We start from the raw sequence: 17,244 nt of genomic DNA, 5'->3' as shown, positions 1-17,244 counted from the left end.
CGTTCTTTGGTAAAATATTTAAAAATTATAAGCTTTCGACAGCCAGACTGCTGTCTTCGTCTTTTACTTCATTTTTATCCGTCGAAGACAGCAGTCTGGCTGTCGAAAGCTTATAATTTTTAAATATTTTACCAGAGAACGCTTTTTATCTTCTTAAAAACGTTTTTGTTGTATGGATGCAAAGGTGTTTTCTGTAAATTCTGTATGCTTAAAATTTGACACTTAACTAAACATACTTCTATTCATACAAAATTTCGTGATATTTTCTGTAAGTTTATAATTAGATTTCATAATTTAATTTGGATGTTTACACAGGTGTTGTAGTGCGCAAATTTTGTGCGACAGAAGTGTTCGTGGGCAGCGGATTTTTTGGCTTTTTGATATGTGAAATTTTCAATGTTTATCGGGGAGATTTAGTTTCTTTTACTAATTTATTATCAATATAGTGAGCTATCCGCACACGCGTCTGCACTGAATACGGCTTGTAGCTTGATCGAGGGTGGCACGTTCAGCGGCTAGCGTAGTATCCAGAGGGGCCCTGCCTGATTAACCTAAAATCTAATTAAAATAAAATTCTAAAATAAAATGAAAACTTATAAGAAATATAAATAATAGCATTTTAAAAATATAAATAGCTCTAACTTTTTAACGATATTTTCACTTCCAAAAAAAGAAATAAAAATAGAAAACTCCTCGTCAACAACAAAACATTCTTGAAATTCCATTTACCGGTCATGCGTTACAACTTTATCTGAATCGTCACGTAATACTCAAACAAATCGTAACACTGGCCTTTAAGTGGCGATGTCCTTTAAAGCGGACCATCGCATTTTGGGTCGGAAGGAAGTTTTCCTTCAAACTTTGCCCAGTGAACTATCTTGGTTTATAAGTAAATGTAACGGCATTAGTTTTTTGAAATAGGTTAAAATGTTTTTTTCAGAGCCTATAACAGCCAAGGCGACTAAAAGGCTAAATTTTGATGGTCGCTACAACGAAAAACTGCACAAGTTGACGAGCTCGGCACACAAAAACCGTCGACCGCAGCAGAAAACTATTATAATCCCATGAAAGGTGGTCCTTAAAGGGTTGTGAAATCATGTTTGTTTTAATATTTTTTAAATTTTCAGGTTTGGAAAAATTTATGTCTCAACATCCGTCAGATCGCTTTTTATAAACATGCCAATATACCCTGACTTTGCTGGCCTTTAATTTCCAAGTCCAGACCAGACCATTCTAAATTCCACCTGAATTCTACTAAATGGACGCCAGGGAGCACATAAATCTAAAAATACCTTGCACTTCTTACCTTCTTTTGTCACAGTGACTTCTAACTTTTCGTGTTTTAAGCGAATTTTTCTCACACATTATGCAAATGAGGCTGTAAACCTAGCAACGGTTGTTTTTAACAAAAACGGTTTAATCGTTGACTTACAGCATTGCAAGTCAAAAATTCAAGTCATTTCACAGAACAATCGCTTGCAAACGTTTTAAAAGCGGTTAAAAACGGCGAATTATTCGTCCTGGAACTTTGAATTTGTTACGAATAAATTATGCAGTTTCGCTGTCTGCTAAACTTGGTCAGGTAAACTTACTAGTTGGATTTTGTACTCTTAGGTTTTGCTGATTTCTATTGTTGAGTTAACAGTTTTGTTACTTTTGGAATTTGAACATTTTCTCAGTATGCAATAAGTTTAATTTTAGCCACCACACATTGAAATCTAGGATTCGTGACATTTAATTTAATTACTGACATCAATGTACGAAATTTTTTAAAAAAATTATTCTGTTACCGTAGCTGAGGACGGTACTTTGTGGCCCTAATTGCCTTTCTTCCTAATGAATTTCGTTTTTAACTTCTTTGTTACATACACAGATATCAGTAAATTTTAGTATTACTCTGTGTATCAGTAAGTTATTTTACACAAAAGCTAGCTCGTGCGAACTTAATTTTATTTACATACATCTTATACTCACAAACCCGTGGATATCGACGTTTAATTATCATCCCACTGCTCGAGATATATTCCCCTTCGTAAAAGGAAAGAAAAACACTGCCTCATTGCAAATGAAATACTTTTCATAGAAATACTCTACTGAAAAAAATACTTTCAAGTCTGTTTCCTGGCACTCAAACTTTATAGATCACTGGGGCGACTTTAACCGTGACAAAACGGAAACTGACGTGACACGGCCAGTAATTTATACCTAATCTGTTCAGAACTAATCGCGATCGCGTGGTTCTTTATCTAGGTTCATTCGACTTTTTTGCTTATCCATTTGATTTTCATGTTTAGATGTGCTACCACATCTTATACAAATTTCAGTTTGCACAACTACCTCTAAGCTTATAACAAGAACGTCTCTGATCCCTGTTGCCACCACACGGTACAATTTACTACAGTGGAACCCCGATATAACGATATGTCAAGGGAGCAGTAAAATTATATCGTTATATCGAGGTATCGTTATATCGAAACTCCCGATATAACGATATGGCCGTAAAATAACCGAAAATATCGTTATATCGGGGTTAACTTAATCAAAGATACTGAAACTTAGAGAACTATTGAATGACAAGGAGGATAAAGATGATAAAGTTGATAAAGAGGCTTAGAACACAGTATCATTTGCGTATATAATTGTACAAAGCTGTTGGCAGAAACATTAGAGATTACTCGATTACTGTAAGGTTATTGTGTTAAATTCAACACTAAGTTGAATTTAATAATATCGTTATATCGGGAAAGATTTTACGTTCGGTGCACTAAATTCTCATGGTTATATCGGGAATATCGTTATATCGAAGATCGTTATATCGGGGTTCTGTCCCATACTCTTTACTGTAACTTTTGACGGGACACAGAATATTCATCGTTATATCGGGAATATCGTTATATCGAGGATCGTTATATCGAGGTTCCACTGTACACCTTGAGATTATGTCATTCTTTTCCAAAAAAGAAAAAAAAAACTCTTTCTCATTGCAAATAAAATACTTTTCATAGAAAATCTCTACTCAAAAAGCACTTGTCTGTTTTCTTGACACAAATTTAGATCAATCGGTCAAAACGGAAACTAGCGTGACACGGCCAAACAATTATAACTAATCTGTTCAAAACCAATCGCCTGGTTCTTCGTCTAGTTTCTTTCAACTTTTTTGCATATCCATTCAGTTTTCATTTTTAGATGTGCTACCACGCCTTAAACAAATTTCAGTTTGCACAACTACCTCTAAGATTATAACCAGAAACGTCTCTGACCCCCTCGCCCTCAGGAGGGAGGGGTTACCCCCATAATGGCCTAAACGGGGAGGCTCCGTCCGAAAGGGGTACCATTTTCATGCTTTAGGTGTATAATAGTAGGAATCTCACAAGTTTAGGTAAATGAAAGCGAAGGGATATCGGTTATTTAGGTATTTAAAAGGAGGTTCAAGTTTTAATATTTCGAACAAACGCACCTTATGGCTTTTCGGTATTTTTAAACAAATTTAGCTTCTTGGAGCCGAAATAAAGTTGTCCCGGGTAGGTGAGTTATCCCTAGCAGAGCGTTTACAAGGCGCTAGGGTAACCTTAGCGCTCAGCTAGGGTTACCCTAGTGCTAGGGTAACCCTAGCTGCCTTGTAAACACGTCGATGAAAAAAGATGAAATGTGGGAACGCTAGGGTAACCCTCCTGCCTGGGAAACCCTAGCACTAGGGTTACCCTACCTGCTTGTAACCAGGCACTAAGTAGAAATACTAAGTACTAAGTACACTTAGTAGAGATAAGGGACTATAGGAACCGAATAGTCTGATTAGTCAAGGCTGATAGCCTAAGGACTGTTAGATTTTTTATAGGGCGCGGGGATGGAGGAGGGGGCATGAATTTTAGATGCTCGGTTTTTTTTTTCTTACAGCTTAACAAGATATTTTTTGGTGCTCGCTAGAAATTTTTTGGGATTTACACCCTCCCCCATAAATCATCTTATGCTCCACCCCTAATTGCAAAGGCAAAAAAACTAAGAAAGGGCCGGAGGGGTTTCAACAGTTATAAAAAAAACCTTCCCTTATTAACTTCGTAATTCTTAAATAATTTATTTTACATGTATTTCTCTGAACAGCATTCAAAACAAGCTATCTAACAATGACGTCTTAGTGCGCAATTATAGAATTTGAACCAACCGCGTAATTTGGAAGTACCGACAAAGGCTTGAGAAGAATTTAGCGCCGGGGTGCAAATAACGGCACGCGAGCGCTGGAGGCGCGAGCCGCTAGGGGGTGTGGGGGCATGCCCTCCCAGAAAATTTTGAAATCTAGAGGCTTGAAGATGCTATTTCCAGCGCTCTCCAAAAGCTATCTGTGATTTACGCATATTGCGAATTTGTGACATTTTTGAGACATTTTTTCACATTGTTGTCACGATTTCTGGTTTGTTTTAGTTTTTGGCTGTTTAATATTGTTGTGCATCACCCTACATACGTTAAAAAAAATGAAAAGAGGTACAAATGTTTATTGTTTCAAACCACTCGGCAGATAAAATTGTATTTTCAACATTTTATACAGGTTTGTTTTACTTTTTGGGAAAAAACTGGGGGGGCACGCCCCTCCCCTTGCTACGGCACTGTATGGTAACTCTCTACGCACCGGATCCGACTTGAACAAAAACACCGTACACCTTCTGAATAGCCTTTGACATTTCCAGATTTACGGAATATCGGCTCTTTGGCCCCTACTGGTTTCTTCGTGGACGTCCTTGGTGCGCTGGATATAGGCAAGCTGTTCTTGGGCGCCAGAACTTTCCAAATGTGTGCCTATGCTTGGCGCACACGGTCATTTTTGCGACAACCGACTCCTCTTAATCGAAAAAGCCAGTTCTGGCTAAGATAATTTGCCATTCTGTGATGTCCTCTCGCGATAAATGTATAATAGCGAGGTGGCTGTCTATCGATTCATCGCACTGAAGCAAGCAGAAAAAGACCTGAAACGCCTCGTGAATCGCCACACTTTCCCGTTTGCGACAAAAAGCTCGACATCATGTTTTGAAATTTTATTTTTGGAGCCAATTACAAAACTTTGGCTCAAACTAATTACATTATCACAGTGACAATACTTACCCGAGAACTGTCTCTAACATTTATTTAAAAATTTGTGCCATTATACCACACTATACACTAAACTATGAATAAAACTAGTTACAGAATGACAATTTCAAATGTCTTTGGGCATCCTTACAGCTAGTAACGTGAATTGTGGCAATAGAATTTTGACGGTACGAACCGTCGGGTTTTGCCAACGCAAATCTTGTTTGCATGAAACACGAAAAGTCACGCAAATAAAGTTGTAAAGCGCTAAGGAAGCTTAAGGAAGAAAGTGATCATAAAGACCGCGGGAATTCTGGCTAGGAAAAATGATTGCTGCTTTATGCAAAACAAGATTATGAAAGTGACTTTGAACAGCAGATTAACTAACTAAAACTGCAACTTTATAAAGTGGCAACAAAACATGTCAACTAAAATACAAGGTCACAAATTGTTTATTTCAAGAGTTACAACACTCCAACTTGTTAGACCAGTTAAAACTGAAGGAATTTTCAAATATTACACCTTGAATGCTTGTTAAAAACAACCGTTGCTCGGTTTACAGCCTCATTTGCATAATGTGTGAGAAAAATTCGCTTAAAACACGAAAAGTTAGAAGTCACTGTGACAAAAGAAGGTAAGAAGTGCAAGGTATTTTTAGATTTATGTGCTCCCTGGCGTCCATTTAGTAGAATTCAGGTGGAATTTAGAATGGTCTGGTCTGGACTTGGAAATTAAAGGCCAGCAAAGTCAGGGTATATTGGCATGCTTATAAAAAGCGATCTGACGGTTGTTGAGACATAAATTTTTCCAAACCTGAAAATTTAAAAAATATTAAAACAAACATGATTTCACAACCCTTTAAGGACCACCTTTCATGGGATTATAATAGTTTTCTGCTGCGGTCGACGGTTTTTGTGTGCCGAGCTCGTCAACTTGTGCAGTTTTTCGTTGTAGCGACCATCAAAATTTAGCCTTTTGGTCGCCTTGGCTGTTATAGGCTCTGAAAAAAACATTTTAACGTATTTCAAAAAACTAATGCCGTTACATTTACTTATAAACCAAGATAGTTCACTGGGCAAAGTTTGAAGGAAAACTTCCTTCCGACCCAAAATGCGATGGTCCGCTTTAAAGGACATCGCCACTTAATTTAGTCCCTTGCAGCTAATTTCGGGTAAGTACGCAAAGATATTTAAAAAAAATCATGGCTGCGTAAAAGATGATCTTGTTCAGATTCAAGAAAATGTAATTATAGATCGTAAATTTTTGTAGAGAATGAAATGTGGCATCTGTGAGTCTCCACTGTTTATAAATCAAACGCTCCTTTCACCGCTTTTACTGTATCAACCGCAGCAATATAAAAGGTAAGTGATCCTTTCAGTAGCGATAGAAAAGGATTTCAAGTTTAATTAAGTGTTAAGCACAAATTTAAGGAAAACTAGAGTTTGCAGCTTTTACGCGAATGCGGCCGTTACATGTAACATGTCGGTGATATGCAAATTAGTTCAAATTTTAGTTAAATTACCCAGATTTCGATGGCGTTTTAAAACGCGCTCGCTTAAAAACCCAAACAAGTTTTTATATGTAGATAAAGAAGAGTCTTTGGGCATTTTATAGCCATAACATGAAGCCGATTAAAGAATGGCCACATATCGAAAATTAATGCTGTTATTATGAAGTGAAACTGCATTTACTAAAGCAGTTATAAAATTGTCATCAAAGAGCGTTACTTTCGCTGTGAAAAGTATAATCTAAAACCGAAACACAGACATAAAAACATTAATTTATTCTTCAACTTTAAGTATATGTTTCTAATTCTCGATGATATAACTTCTATCAACAACGCGAGAACGGTTTTGCGAATGCTTAATTTTGCTATTTAATTCGGCTATTTTTAGCCTTCAATAGTGCGAAATCGATTTTCTCAAATATTTCCGAAAGTCGGCGGTATTTTGAAAAATAAACCCCGAAACCTTTGAAAACTAACTTAAACCTGTTTAAAAATTAAAAATAAAGGAGGGTTTTATTTTTGGCCGTGGACAAGGTTTGCTTCAAAAATCTGTGCCTTCGCTCTTAATACCATAAAAAATTAAAGAAATTACAAATGGCGGAACCAAGATGGCAGCTATTTCGATATTAGAGACGTTATAATTACATCAGTGTTTTTTTTCCTAACGACAACCAAAGTTTTATCAGACACAAGAATCGATCAGATACGTTGCTGATAAGGGTTTTTGATTATATATTCAATCGTGTTGGCAATATTGATTAAATAACATTTCAACCAATAAAATCAAACATAGGATGTCATACATGACGCCATTTTACGTCATAATGGCACCAAAACATTTTAAGTTAATGACTTGTTATTATTGTCTACATCGTCCTGCGTTAACATGGTGACGAGGATTTTCTCGGGGGGGGGGGGGTCATATCTCTTACGGGGGCATTTTTATGGCCACTGAAAATTGAAAGGATATATAAAGGAAGAGCGAGCCTTTTCATTCATTCACGTTCTTGTGCTTTTCCCTACATATCCGAGTTAATCTTCAATTTAAAATTACTCACAACCTTCCTAACACTTTAAAAATGTCTATCAAAATGTCTTACTAAGAAAATTTAAACCTACTAAAAACGTTTGTACTCAGATAAAAAAAGTTCCCATTATGACTCTTAAACTGAAGGCCGGCTAACTAAAATTATTTACGAGATTGCTCTAAAAATCTACTTAATGAATATTTGTATTCGGAGATGGTAATCTTTGATTTATCCATGAAATTATATCACTCATGACGAGAGCTGCATCTTCTTTAGGCTCATTTAAAAGCTTGTGGTAAAAACCTGGATAAATCTGTTAAGAAGAGGAGAAAAGTAAGTATTGGAGTGAAAGAAAAACGAGTGAATAGTGAAAAAAAAAATACACATCACCTTAATGGTTTTATCTTTACTTGAAGCTTTTTGCTCCAACATCATTGAGCCCTCGACCATTGTAATTTGATCCGCATCTCCATGAAGCACTATAAATGGCCACTCAATCTTAGGGATATTTTCTTTGATATGTTCCATGGCATCATGAATGGCCATTGCCCACTGTGCTTTTAAGCCCCCCTTCCATGCTAAAGGGTCATTAGTCAAGGCTGCAACCTTAAAGAAATACACAGCACAAAGACTGAGATCACAAGTCAAGTCACCCAATTTGCCTTTAACATTAAAGTTAGCTGTTAACAAGTTTGTTCGTTCGTTCGTTTGCTCGTTCGTTCGCTCTTTGTCTATTACCTGTTCAGGATCTCGGCTGAGAAGAGATGAATTTTCAGATCCAACGACTTGAAATGAAGGTAAAATGCGCGAAACTATTTTTCCCAAAAAGATCTGCGAAAAAAATAAACATGTTGACATAAATAATACAATACAATACAAATTTTATTGTCATCTCCCCATGGGGGCTTTTCAGAGACAATGAAAAAAAAAATACAATAAATATAATAAATTTTCTATAAAAAAATTATTGATAAAACTATTTACAATAAAAGAATAAAAATTCTTAGAAATGTTAAAAATTGTCTAAAAAGATAATAACTGCTAAAACTAATCACATGTAGAGTTTATGACAATAAGAACTGATTTAAAAGACAAGCTTTTATTTTGCGTTTAAAAAGAAAAAGCGATTCCCTTAATTTTAAATGGGGTTTCAGTGCATTCCACAAAGTTACAGTTCTGCAATAAAAAGATCGATGTCCCGACTTGGTCTTAAAAAGCGGTATATTAAAGAAATAAAAAACGCGCCCGAGTGCATTATTGAGTTATATAAGCACGCGGGAATTTTTAAGAACACTCGAGAAGTGCATAGAGAAGCACGAGGCGCAGCCGAGTGCTTCTCGCACTTCTCGAGTGTTCTTAAAAATTCCCAGGTGCTTATAAAACTCAATAATGCACGAGGAGAAAGTTTTTTATTTCTTTTATGAAATGTTGAAGAAATTGCGCGCGCTTAAACTCGTGACGTAAGCAGCGTGCATTATAACTCAATAAAGCACGCGCGTGAGGTATGCAGCGTGCTTTATGGGATTATAATGAATTCGAATTGACCAATCACAGCGCGCGCAATTCCTCGACCATTTTATAATAAGCTGCGAAGAAGATCTGGTCTCCTGACCACTGATGTTCCCTCTGGAGATAAGGTTAGATCGAAGATACTTTGGTACTTGACCTGTCAAAGATTTTAAGGCTTAGCGTCCCTTAGCCACAGGTGAAACTCAACTGGGATCCATCACAGGTTTTTCAGGGCTGGAGTTACATGATCATACTTCCTTGTCCCGGAAACTATGCAAGCAGCGAAGTTCTGTACCCCTTGTAGTTTGCGTATATTGCTAGCAGAAGTATTCGACCAAACGGGCGAGCAATAATAAAACTTACTAAACACTAGATAATTAAATATTAAGGCAATAAAAATAGGCAATATCAATAGACAATGTCTAAGCACTAATGTACACACAAGGCTATTTTTTCTCATTAAAGAATGACTATGTAATATATGGTTGCCGATCTTGATATTTCCCATGTAAGTAAAAAGACTTACAGTTACCATGGCAACACTTATGAGATCATAAACAGTCTTTAAGCACTGCTCAATTACAGCTTACAACAATTACATGGGCTTTAATGTATTCTGATTGGCTGTATTTTCTATGGCATGGTATAAATATTATTATGAAATAAAAGTTTGATTTACCATGCAGCGTGTGGCAGTCTCTGGATTGGCTAAAATAGCAGGTGCACTAAGTACAATCCCTGTGAAAAAGTGGGGCCTTTCCATTGCACACAGGATTGCAACAGTACCTCCCTAACAAAAAAACCTGAAGATTAACACATGATCTCCTTTAAAAGATTATAGCAGTCCTGAGAGAAGTCTGCTCTCAAATACCGTATTTATGTGATTAAGACGGAATCCACTAGGAAGTCGAGTAATATTTATTAAAGTTGGACAAAAATCAAGTACCAGAATAATTTAAATCCTATTGCGTTATTTCCTACCCTTAATAAAAGGTAAAGATGTAAGTAATTATCCGTGATAACACCAACAATATTTTCTTATCAGAGTCTGAGAAAATGAATTTCAAAGTTCACAAGGTATAGGCAAAATCTCATGTGTAGCCATTTTGTAAATTCGTCTTTTTAAAAGCGATTCAGTGGAATTCAGCGGAACTTCGAAATTTGTTTTCGATGTTTGGTGTTGTTATAAAATATTTCTTTTGATAAGATATTTGAAGCAGTAACAAAAAAGTTTGCAATAAGGTGGAAATAATTCTGGTACAACAATTTCTTATCAAACTCTGAGAAAATGATATTCAAAGTTCATAAGCTATGGGCAAAAGCTCACATCTTTTAAGCGTTTCATGGGAATTCAGTGAAACTTCGAAATTTGTTTTCGATGTTTGGTGTTGTTAGAAAAGACTTCTTTCGATAAGATACTTGAAGCAGTAACACAAAAGCTTGCAATCATGTGTAAATAGTTTTGGTACATAATTTTGTCCAAAACTACTCGAAGTCCTGGCGGATTTCCTCTTTTAAAAGCTCTCAATTTCGAATAAGGGCCCACCTCAAATAAGTGCCCATCTTGTAGGTAGGAATTTAAGTTAATAAGCCCCCGGCCTCAAATAAATGCCTTCCTACACCCCCACCCCCACCCCCTCCCAAAAAAATTTACTGGAGTGCACAAGAGAAGTACAGGTGTACTGTTCATTATTAAAATTGAGATTGAAATTGACTAAGCACTACTAAGAAACTACCCCAAGACCAAGTTTTCTTAGTATTTTACGAACACTTTCAATGAACATTTAGAATTCAGCTTCAAATGGTAGATCTTCACATTTTGTTAAAATTATATATTGTTTTCTTGCAAAATAATTGTACTACATTGTACTTGTGAAAAACGGTGAAAATTTAATAAGCGTCCACATTGAATAAGTGCCCATTCTTAAGAACCAAAAATTTAATAAGCACCTAGGGTGCTAAATCGAATAAATACAGTAAACAACTTTTAAGATATACTTGCCATTGAGTGACCAAAAAGGAATATAGGGAGTCCTCCATTGTTCGCTGATGCCTCGTCAATGTGCTTCAGTACATCAGCAGCATAGATATTGAAGGAAGAGATCTGCACTCTCTCCCCCTCACTTCTTCCATGACCCACTGAAAAATAAACATACAGTAGGCTGAGGTAAGATGAAGTGGGGGGACATGAGGTGAGGGGAAGAGAAGGGTGTGGTATAAAGGGAGGGGAGGGGATGGGGGGGAGGGAGGGGGTGTGGGGATGAGGGCATTTTTCACACCCACTTTCTAACAAAGGAAAAAAATAGAAAAGTCAATTTTAAATACACTGGGCAAGAATCAACCTGGGGCGTACAGGTTTGGGAGCGAGTCTCACAACCACTATGCTACCAGGGAGCTGGCTCCCAGAGAATGAAAATTTAGAGATTATATTGTGTTGCCCTCACAGATATAAAGAGCTAACTGTAACCAGGCTAACCAAAGTGCATAGTGGGCTAAACCAAGAGAATAGTAGGCTAACCTGTAAGTGTGTAGCAGCTAAATTGTCCCTGGTTACTAGTTACCAGTCGATGACGGTAAGTGGCGGCCATCTTGAAGTGGGAGTGGAAAAAAGTGTGAGGGGAGGGGAGACGAGGTGAGGGAAGGGGAGGAGAGTTGAGGTAAAATGTATTCTAAGGAACATATTTAATTCTGTTTGAGCCTCAGGCCACTGCACATATCTCCAGTTTCTGAAGCATGAAGCAACTAGGAGTATTAACTTTCCACTCCATAAAATGGATACCAGTATGCTTACCGTATTTTCTCGATTAAACGCCGGGCCCCGAATAAACGCCGGGTCTCCAAGGTAGAGTGGTAAGTAAGTCTTTTAGGCGTTTATTTGAGGTGTAATACGTTTTAGGTATGATGGCAAGATACATTAATGTCACAAATAATGATTAAAAACCCTTGTTTAATAAACATTTCGCTCAAATAAACTGCACCATTCAAATAAACGCCGGATCCACGGAGCCAAGTTTGAAATAAACGCCGGGGGCGTTTAATTGAGAAAATACGGTAAGTTTATTCCTGGGTTACATTTAAACCTGGGTGGTGAGAGACACTATGAGATAAATTAAGTGTCTTGCCCAAGAAGGCAACAAATGTCTCTGGCCAGGGCTGACACCTGGACCACTAGTTCTGGAGTCCAGAACACTAACCATAAGGCCATTGCACCTCCTCTAAAAAAGAGGGTTTAATGGATAGAACTTTAAGAATTTTATATGCATGTACATTGTACAGTCATTTACCATGATCATGTGAAACAACAAGGAAGCCTTGTTTAGCCAACTGATGTCCAAATTCTTCATATCTTGAACAATGCTCACCTACTCCATGGCTCACAAATATCAGTGCACTGTTAAATGAAAACAAATCTTGTTAACAAAGCCACTTTGGCCCATTTCAGCATTAGAAGCAACTTCCCAAACATGTATACTCTTATACGAAATCTGAGCAATGTTCTCACAACTTGCAAAGCAACCATCTGGGCGTGTTAGTCAGCAGATGCTTCTAAGATGCATGATCAGATCCTCTCATTCTAAACTTGCTAAACAATTTCAACAACATCACAGTGGCAAGTGGGAGAGTTTGGTTACTTTTTTATAGCCGTAAAAGAAGTTTTCTAAGTTGTGTCTTTAGAGCGATAATGTCTCCAGAAAGGTTCTTGTTGTCAACATGTGGTGTTTTTTGTGAAATCAAACCATTAACCCTATTCAGTATTCAGACTGGGCTTTTTTTGACCTTCTCTGACCGGGGGAGGGGGGGGGGGGGAAGCCTTCCCCTATGTAACTTCCAGAATATTTAAGCAATCACAATGAAACTTATAGGATGTATTCTTGGTTTTCATGTTGCGTCATAAAATTCTGAAATCAAAATTCACTAGGCCTGCTAAATTTTCGTTGTCATTAGGCGAAAGAAAAACTAAAAATATATATCTTTGCAAATTTCCAGATCGATACGGTCATTCGCAGAGCATTTTGAATATTTGAGTTCTCCGTCGTATTTGACATCAAGCCGAGTGCCGTGACAAAGCTGTTTTGTTTGAAAAAAGGCCTTTCCTTTCCATTTTGTGCAGAATGAACATTTCAGATGTAATAAGTGGTGTTTATGTGAAAGTGTACTAGCTCTTAAGCCAAGGATGGCCGCTGTTGTAAACGAAATTGAGTTCCAGATGATTTCTCAGACATCACGGCGGCCATTACTGTGTCCCTCAGCAGGACACAGTTATGGTGGCTCCATACTAAGCTTTATAAATTTGCGTGGTACACCGGTACACCGCACAGACCCGAAACTTGGAGAAATTGTTTATCTATTAATCATCTATAATATTTGAAATAATTCATAGCTTCTGTAGTTGAATGGTTTTAAATTTATTTTTTGATTGCGTGACAGTGAAAACCAGTTCATTTCTTTGGTATATGTCAGGTGGGATCACATCACATGACAATTACATCATAATGTCAAAACAGCCGCCGTCTTGGATCCGCCATGTTGGATTTCAAACTTTTTTCCAAAATGCTAGAAAACCACCCAAAAATACTGCAAAGTGCACAAAATCAATTAAAATGTGCTTTTAAAAAAACTGTAAAAAGGTAAAAATAATTGCATTTAAGTTAATTTACATTAATAGGAAAAAAAACAAAAATAACAAATTTGGGAAAACATGCCTGTAAAAATACAATTGCCATGGTGATGTCAAGTTCCTGACACATCATCCAACCCTACCAAATTATTGCCTGATAAATTTTAGAAAAAGTCAGAAAGTTTGGCAGCGTTTGGTTAAATCTTGAAAAAGTTATAAGCGTTCAAAGTCAGCACGGGCCTCAAAAGCCCCCCCCCCCCCCAACCCCCCCCCCCCCCCACCCGGTCTGAATAGGGTTAAGGAAATGGTAATAAAAACATGGTGATCAAATTTTCCTCTGCCGGTCAATCACTGAATCCACGGTATGGTAGTCGTGGTTGCTAATTACCTTCCATTTCGTGGGAAAAGATTGCCTGCTGATTAGAATGTGAATTGATTGCATACCAAGTTGTGAAAACATCACTATTTGGTCCCAGTCCTTGTTTTTACCCCGTGATTAAAGTGAACAAATCTAATGTGATTAAAAATATTCCATTATTTAGCAAACTTGCATGTCAGACCTTGATTGAAATACATCCACAGATTGATTTCTTATAAGTTAGACTGCATTCAATTGCAGTTAGATTTGAAATTTCCTTCACTTAAATAAGCCATGTACCAGAGTATGTCTTGCATCGAGCCAAGTGGCCCAAACAGCTGGAGCTGTTCCCGGTGTCCATAGCATTAAGCGACTACAAGTATTTCTATCCCCTCTTCCCAGATGGGATACTAGTCCACTGCAGGGTTAACCCCATTAGGACTTCGGGACGGACAAAAGGTGTAATTCATTAGGTATTCAGTAATTGTTATACACATGCGCAATGGAGCTAAAGAATTATCAAGGGACACCCTGTACTACCTGGTATCTAAGCAACTAAATGCGGAACTTGCCAAGGAAGCATCCAGTTTTAAACCTGTTTTAAATAACTTTGTGCCGCTCTGCCTCACGTTTCATTAAAGTTGCGAATCATTTCGATAACTTTATAACTAACACAACAATATTCCATGGGTCCTGACGAAAGATTAATATCTCTATACTCTCGTAATATCCTGTTTTAATTTCACTTCTTACATCTTATAGAAGCAGAAGTACTACTCTTGCCGTGAGACAAAAAACGGTGATAGAAACATTTTTAATTACGCTCGTGACTGCGCTTATTTATTCAGTAGAATTGCCTTCGCTTGCCTAACAAACATTCTATCACACATTGAACATTCCAACGAGTATTTGCCCATCGTAACTACAGAGCCTTTCACCACTTATACTTACTCTTTGTATCGTGGAAGCAGAGGTATTATTCTTGTCGTGACGCTAGCGCTTTTCATACAACGAAATATGAAATCACCTATTTCGGAGCGTGTTTTAATTAAAATTATCAACAGACAATCACTTTTGCTCGCGTGATTATCTTTCGGCTCACAAAAAATTTGCAGGAATTCTCAGCGCGTCATTTTGTTAAATATTATGAGTTGTTTCTTTGACTACAGATTTTTTTGCTGTTGCAAACACCTTCGACAGCCTTGTAGAAAAAAATCTGGTCGGCGCGTGTTGACACTCGCTAGATCTGAACAAAAACAATCGATTGCAAAAATGTAGCAAGCATACTCGGTGCATCATTTTAAAATCATTTTCTTTTTTTAACTACAGAGTTTTTCACTGTTATAAATGGCTTTGTAAACTTTGTTTAAGCGGAGATTTAATTCTTGCTGCGACTTTTTAGTGAAAGATCGGAAGATAAAATCTGGTCGTCGCGTGTTGATTCGACCAGCCGAATTGGACCGGCTGGATTAAACAAAAAAATTCCGCTCACAAAAATATTGCAAGCATAAACTGGCGCATCGATTCAATCTAAATCGTGAATTGTTTTATTAACTATAGAGGTTTTGCTTTTTTAAACGTCTTCGTCAATTTGTAGAAGCGGAAGTTTAAACCTTGTGAAATTATGCTAGCTATGTCGAAGCTTTGTCGGCCCGTGAAACAAACAAAACCTTTCATTGTATTCTTTCGCCGTCATAACCAACGTGATTTCAAAGAATGCCGTTGCCTCATTCTTCCAAACTATCAGTCAACTTATTTCGAAACTAGAAAGCGACAGCTCTATTCAGACTTATATATCGCTTCTGAGCAATCGAGTCAGTTTCGAGTCGGCTTCGAAAACCGGTTTTCACGAATACGCCAGTCGCTAGGCTCATAAATATGCACGAACCCCACCTGAGTGGGGTTCGTGCATATGTAATGAATTACACCTTTTGTCCGTCCCGAAGCTGTCATGCCCCCCCTCCCCCCCCCTTCCTCAACATTAAATTCACTAGTACCCATTTATACACCTGGGTGAAGAGAGGCACTATGAGAGTGAAGTGTCCTGCCCAAGAACACAATGCAGTGACCATGGCCAGGGCTTGAACCCAGACTGCTCAATCCAGAGTCCAGTGTGCTAATCATTAGGCCACCGCGTCTCCCATGTCTTGATGTATCATTAAGTAATCTTAGAACTAAGTAAATTGAGACATGAATTTCTTAGCTAACACGACCAAAAGGCCGGGCGCAGATTTACCTTGCTACTGTATAAGCTAAAGTAGTCCTTCTTTTATACATAATGTAAGCTTAAAAATTATTTTGTATCCACGAACTGCTGCTGAACCTGACATTTGCAGCAACAGCCACAAAAACCCAAACGGCACCAGTTAAACTTCTACAGACCGAAGTTATGGAGTTTCGATCTCGTCACACAATCTTACTTACTTAACCTCTTTGCGCCTCGGAGGACGCTTGAGGCCATTTATTTGCTGTATGTGGGCTGCTTATTTGCTGTAGCAGCCCAAATAACCTTAATTTTAACGTTAAAACAGCTGAACAAATTTTGACAAGTTATACTTACCGTGGACTTGCACCTTTCAATTTCCAACATTTTGAGAACAATCTTAAGCCCTTTGAGCTTTGAACGGAGCCTTTCTCGGAAATCACTTCACTTTCCATGAATATAATTTCGCAAATTTGCGTTTAAAGCTTATCTTGATCAAGTACTAGTTAGGGTACACAGAACACGTAAAATCCATCCGCCATCTTTGATTTCATTCGATGTGAATCCGAGAGAGAACTGGATGCCACTAATCAACCACAGGTTTCCCAGTAAAGTTCGATCGCGGAGAGCAAGCGCTCAACTCAAGCTGAGCTACTGAGTTAAACTTTACGCTCTTGTCGCTTCGAATTTTTTTTTAACTGTCTTCAAGACCGTACCATTTATTTTATTGCTATTTGTTTTGCTATCGGATCGTACTAACAAACTTCTAATTTTCAGTTACTTATTTATTTCTTGCTGTATATGGTAACCAACCAAACTTGTCACATAAGAATTTTTGTTACCATAACCATTGCTATTTTAAAAGGACTCTTTCCTTGCAAAAACATAAATCTTTTCGATTCCATAAAATCCAATACCCGTTGTCTTTGTATTTCGTATTTCGCTTTGCTTACACCCGCTTTC

The 17,244-nt window shown here is 37.5% G+C and overlaps 1 protein-coding gene across 2 annotated transcripts; it reads right to left on the bottom strand.

Moving 5' to 3' along the window:
- Positions 1-7,134: 7,134 nt before the first annotated feature.
- LOC144628523 (monoglyceride lipase-like) lies at positions 7,135-16,860 on the bottom strand. Of its 2 annotated transcripts, XM_078486639.1 has the most exons (7): positions 16,639-16,857; positions 12,387-12,493; positions 11,101-11,241; positions 9,782-9,888; positions 8,332-8,424; positions 7,984-8,199; positions 7,135-7,906 (listed from the first exon to the last, which is right to left on the bottom strand). In XM_078486639.1, exons 1-7 carry the CDS (start codon positions 16,734-16,736, stop codon positions 7,784-7,786), a joined length of 885 nt encoding a protein of 294 aa, XP_078342765.1. In that variant the 5' UTR covers positions 16,737-16,857; the 3' UTR covers positions 7,135-7,783. The 2 variants fall into 2 exon arrangements, with proteins under 2 accessions (XP_078342765.1, XP_078342764.1); XM_078486638.1 differs by having other exon boundaries at positions 7,984-8,424; positions 16,639-16,860.
- Positions 16,861-17,244: the final 384 nt, after the last annotated feature.

The sequence above is a fragment of the Oculina patagonica genome, chromosome 10 (genome assembly GCF_052425735.1).
Source record: "Oculina patagonica isolate OP01 chromosome 10, crgOcupat, whole genome shotgun sequence".
NCBI lineage: Eukaryota > Metazoa > Cnidaria > Anthozoa > Scleractinia > Oculinidae > Oculina > Oculina patagonica.
This window is presented reverse-complemented; position numbering and strand designations above follow the sequence as displayed.

Excerpts from the sequence above, each read along its gene's own strand:
- LOC144628523 (XM_078486638.1), bottom strand. The coding sequence starts at position 16,736 with ATGGAAAGTGAAGTGATTTCCGAGAAAGGCTCCGTTCAAAGCTCAAAG. Across the intron at positions 12,494-16,638 it reads TTGAAAGGTGCAAGTCCACG|TGCACTGATATTTGTGAGCC; the intron begins GTAAGTATAACT and ends TTCATTTAACAG. Across the intron at positions 8,425-9,781 it reads AGACTGCCACACGCTGCATG|ATCTTTTTGGGAAAAATAGT; the intron begins GTAAATCAAACT and ends TTTTTTTCGCAG.